Here is a 5,096-nt window from a genome sequence, read left to right as displayed (position 1 = left end):
CCTTGGAGTTTTAGTTTGTTGCACCCCAAGTTATTTAAGGCACATTACACTGCCAAATTTCCTGCAACAGATGGAATTAATGCACCACTGAGGCATGCAAACACCGACACCATTAAAGCAGTGCAAAAGCATTTAGCCCAGTTTAAAGTGTCATGCACACATGTCCCTTGTTTTGTCTACACACAGACTTGTTAAACAACAAAGGTTCTAACCTGTGCACTATTAACATTGCAGGTTATCAGACTGAAAGTATGGTAATTAAAAATACAACTTTCTGTTGCTTTTACTGCTTATTTACACTTCTATTTTACTCAGTTTGAACTTTGACTGTTCAGTTTCAGTGTCATGTCCTGTTAGTTTTTTGGAAGCTTTCATTTTATCCTATTACATTACTTGCATTTCAGAAATGGATGTTTCAAGAAACATTACAAACTCATAGCCCTTGGCTATAAATAAACAGATTATTTGCTTAGTAACAATAGAGTCTTCAAATAGAAGAATGTTCAAAATCCAATACACTTGTCACTGGTTTGTGTGATTTCCTTTTGTTTTATTTCCACTTAGCCAGTGAGAGTTAACTAAAATCCAGTTCATGGCTAGTCTTAATGTTGCAAAGATGGTAGGGCTATGTGAAGCTTCAGGTGATGATTCGATTCGGAGAAGATTCAGCCCGATTTGTGGCCGAATCTCTGAATCCTAATTGAATCAGGGAACCAATTTAAAGGTCCAAATAGATTCAAAGTTCTCCGACTCTTTGGAAAAGAGTCGGAGAGCTTTGATGATTCAGGCAGTCTTCAGCTGGTAAGTACTAGAGGCAGGAGAGGAGGGCTGGGGGAGGGGACCCCTGCTAGCCCCCCCAACCTAGCTTGGTACTTTAAAAAAAAAAAAGCCCCAGTGCTCACCCACACTGCATGGGGGGCTCTCCCATGAGTCCCCTTCCCACTCCCCTGGCACCCCCACGGCTGCCCCACTCAGCCCAGGTCCGGCCCTTTAAGAAAAAAAAACCCCCAAGAAAAGCCTCAGGACTCACGGCTCCTGCAGTGGCCTCAGGCTTCATGCAGAGCCCCTCATCTGGCACAGGCCAGCAGGGATTGCCACCTCCCCAGCCCACCAGAAACAGTTTGTGTGGGGTTTTTTGGGCTTTTTTTTTTTCTTAAAGAGCCAGAGCCGGCCCAAGCAAGGCACCCATGCAGAGCCCCCCCATTCAGCCTGGGGCAATGGGGATAGCAGGGATCAACACCTCCCCCCCACCCTGGCAGCACTGGGGCTTTTTTTTTTTAAAACAAGTGCCAGGAGCTGGGGTGGGGGGCAGCCATTGCTGGGCTGGGAGAAGGGCTGGAGGGGATGTGCTGGCTGATTTGAAGATTGGGCAGCAGTTGAATCTCCAAATCTGATTAGGCTGAATTGAATTGCGATAGCGATTTGAATCACCGTATCAAATCACTGTCCCCCGAATTGGCTGAATCCAAATCCAAAACGAATACTAGCCGCTTCACACAGACCTAAAAGATGGGCTTTTGACACTCAGCGGAGTGTTTATCACTTAAAAGCAGCTGTTTTCAGTGCTGTATTCACAATATTGGAACATGTCTTCGGAGAAACACCAAAGGGCACTTAGATCCCCAGCACCTTTCTCTGCCTCTTAAAAACTATAGCCAACAATATTTCAATCTGGAACCAGGACAGGAGCTCCTCTCTCACTAGATCCCCCCCAAAAGCCTTAAAGCTGGAAGGTGCCTTGGAAACCCTCTGGCAACCAGCATGCTTGAGTAGGGGAAGTCTCCGTCTTATGGATTCTGCCAAATAAATGGAGACCTAACTGAACAAAGAGGAGACCGGATTCTTCTGTGAAAAATATCTATGGACATAGTTAAAATCAGAAATGTTCCTTGAGAGATTTGGTATTGAAAATAGGGGGAACTCAAGATAGAGTCTTCTGGCTCCTCAGTTCGTACAAATCTGGTTGGACCATATAGCTAAGACCCTGAATACAACTCTAAAGCAACAGAAGTTGGCTATTAGGCTAGGTACAGACATACAAAAGCCCAACGCAGAATCCATCTAAGTTGCACCGTTTTTTGTAAGCAGCATAGTTTATATCAGTATGAAGAGAACGACCATTCACCCTTCGGTGGGGGCACAGGAAAGGGAATCTTAGATCGGGTTCTGCCATGTTTCAGCCAGTCTACATGTGCTGACCTTTGTTGGGGAAATTGGCCAGCTACTGTGTAGCACCCGTACACCGAAGGGTGTGCTCATACACTGAGGAACACTGGCCTCCTCCCGTCTTTGGGCTCGTTCCTAGCCGCGATCAATTAGGCTGAGAACGAGGGGGTGTCGGTAAGATGATTTATTGCTCTGCAGAGGGGTGCTTGATGCCCAAAGACAAAAAGCCCTCAATCTGAGTTTGGTAGCACTTTTTACACTAACAGGTCATACATATGCAAATACAGGTACACATAGGCATAAGGCATATATGCATGCGCATCTTTGGGGAATTTCCATTAGCTCTGGGGTCTTGTTTTTTTGCTTGCTGTTACAGAGTTACAAAATACACAGAACAAGTTTGCTTACTGTCAGCAAAAGGCTATCTTTAAGTTCAGCATTAGATCATCTGTTCAGGAAGGGGTCATCTGCTTTTCACAGGTTATATTGTTTTTATGACACCTTTGGTCTGTTACGGGTTTCCAGTCACTTATACAGGTAAAAGTGCAATGTCCGTACATGGCCTTATGGCTGCTAAGGAAGGTTAATGACTTGAAGTAAGATCCAGGAGCAGTCACCTGAGAATTAGGCATCTCCCAGAGATCGGTGGCAAATAGGAGGGGGGTTTCTACCATACACAAGAGAAAAATGTGGCGTTTTTATCAACATTGCTGCCAGCCCCCTGCCCAGGAAACTCAGAGCCCCGAAAAAGAATGAGAAGAGGCCCAAAATACAGTATGAAGACAGGCGTCCAGGGAGCTTAACAAGCTGGCGGAGGAGGGTGTTGCTCCACGGGGGTGATGGACAGCAGGCTTCAGTGCAACAGGTGCCTGCCTGCCCTTGCAGTGCGTCCTTTCTTCTTATTTTTACACGCAAAAAACCCGCAACAAAAAAGAAGGGGAAGATGCCACGACAGCAGAGGATGTGGGAAGAAAACTGATTTGAGCAGCTCCCCGGAGGGTGCAGGCCGCGGGCACTGGCTCCAACAGCCCAGGCAGGGCAGTGTTAACGCTCCCCTCCGCGCAGCACCACGCGGTGCAGGGCCCGGCCCGGCCGGCCCCTCCCCTCCGCTCCCCTCCGCTTTTTAACATTTTGTTCTTCTGGTGTCTCCGCGGAGCTGGCCGGAGCCTGGGGCTCGCAGAAGAAGGGATCCCGAGCTGCACTTTGGCCTAGCCCCTGGCTCGGACGCTGCTGGCAGGTGAGGCCTGCGGCGCTGCCCCTCCAGCCGGGCTCCTCTCCCGTCGGCTCCCAGCCAAGTGATCGATCTCCTTCCCTCCCGCCGTCTCCCCCCTTCAGCCACTTGCTTTTCCATTTCCTGACGCCTGCAGCGCTCCCTCCAGTCCCCCGGTGCTGATTTTTGCACTCACTCTTCTCTCCCCGTCCCTGCTCTCCTGTCTCCCGCCCCCCCGCTCCGAGTTTCGTTTTCTCTCGTTTCCTGATCAGAGCTGAGCAGCCAGAAGGCAGCCACTCTTTTCCGTATTCCCCCCTCTCCCTGCTATATTTCCACCGCAAGGGGGCCGAGCTGCTACCACCCTGCTCAAGAGGAATGACTGCGGGATTTAATCTGCCAGGTTACTGAGAGAGGTTTTTTTATGAGACTGCTCTCTTAAAAAAAACACAAATACCTGTTCAGGGTTTTGTGCCCTTTACTTTTGCTTCACATGGGTTGAAGTAGGCGTTGCATCAGTTCCTAATGCAGGTCCTGGGCAATGGCATTTGAGTTGTTATGCTATCTGGAGGCACCTCCTCAGCCTGACGGAGGTGTTTGTGCCCAAAAGCTTGCTAAGAATTTGTCCAAATATTTGAGTTGGTCTAATAAAAGATACTGGACCTACCCAAAGACCTTTGTCTGTCCATATCCAGCCCCACAATGTTCTGCCAGTTGGTTCTGGGCAGAACCCAGTTGCAAAATGAATGATTTATCTATTTAAATGCAATAATAGTACAAGCTAGCCAGGGCCTTTTAAGCCTATTGCTGTTAAATGGAATTTGAATACAGGGTGTTTATAAAGTTCTTGTGCAACTTGAAGCTTTAATAATTTTGGATGTACATATAATAGAAGCAAACTGTAAGCGGCAATTGAAAGCATCAATTTGTTACATTTTAACGCATTACAGGTCAAATTTCTAGACTTCAACATAACCACCATCTTTTGTGATACATCGTTCTATCCGATTTTCCAGCTGGCAGAAAACATTTCCCAGTTGTTGCTGAGTGATGTAATGAATTGCATTTGTGACCCTTAGCCCTTGCATAGCTTACACTATGCTAAAAAACTTAATTAATTATGCTTTCAATCGCCATTTATAGTTTACTTCTATCATGTATTTCCAAAGTAGTTAAAGTTGCACATAGACTTTATAAATACCTTGTATATATGAGACAGTTTGGCTAGGCAGAACATCAGTAACTGCTACTAAGAGGCTAGTGGGACAGTAATGGAAAACAACACCTAAAGTGGCAGCTCTGATTGGGTTTCATTTTTTTTTCAGCAGAAGTCAGTGGTATTGTGTAAGAGGAAAGAGTGAACATTGAGGATAGTTTAAAATAACCAGATTGTATACAGGCTTCTCCTTGGACTTAGAACACAATTGGTTCCTGAAAACCATGTCTTAAGTCAAATGTTGTAACTGGGAACCAATTTTCTCATAAGAAACAATGTTATAAATGGGGGATTGGTTCCTGAACCAAGGCCTGATACCCTATTTTCACCAAAAATACCCCAGAATTTTGTACTCGATCAATTATAGATGAGTAATATAGCTACATCAATGTATTTATATCGTAAATAGCAATCATATTGATTTGGAAGAACTTTGAGGTGACTTTGCTGGGCTTTTTGAAGGGTTCTTGGCTGGAGTCTTCTCAGGAGTCTTGGCTGCAGGGAAAG

General features: G+C 46.1%; 1 protein-coding gene across 2 annotated transcripts in view; it reads left to right on the top strand.

The window, feature by feature from the left end:
* Window positions 1–3,297: 3,297 nt before the first annotated feature.
* Window positions 3,298–5,096, top strand: part of TLR3 (toll like receptor 3) — a 22,107-nt gene continuing 20,308 nt past the window's right edge. Inside the window, exon 1 of one of the 2 annotated variants that reach the window (XM_019526526.1) lies at window positions 3,298–3,403. Coding sequence is in view for 1 of the 2 variants with exons in the window: in XM_019526525.1 (XP_019382070.1) it covers window positions 3,752–3,776 (25 nt within the window). In the remaining variant the exon portion in view is untranslated. Of the gene's footprint in view, window positions 3,404–3,650; window positions 3,777–5,096 lie in introns of those variants that run through there. The other variant, XM_019526525.1, reaches the window with a different exon arrangement.

Source organism: Gavialis gangeticus, unplaced genomic scaffold (assembly GCF_001723915.1).
Source record: "Gavialis gangeticus isolate Ggan-Ray unplaced genomic scaffold, GavGan_comp1, whole genome shotgun sequence".
NCBI classification, from domain to species: Eukaryota; Metazoa; Chordata; order Crocodylia; family Gavialidae; genus Gavialis; species Gavialis gangeticus.
This window is presented reverse-complemented; position numbering and strand designations above follow the sequence as displayed.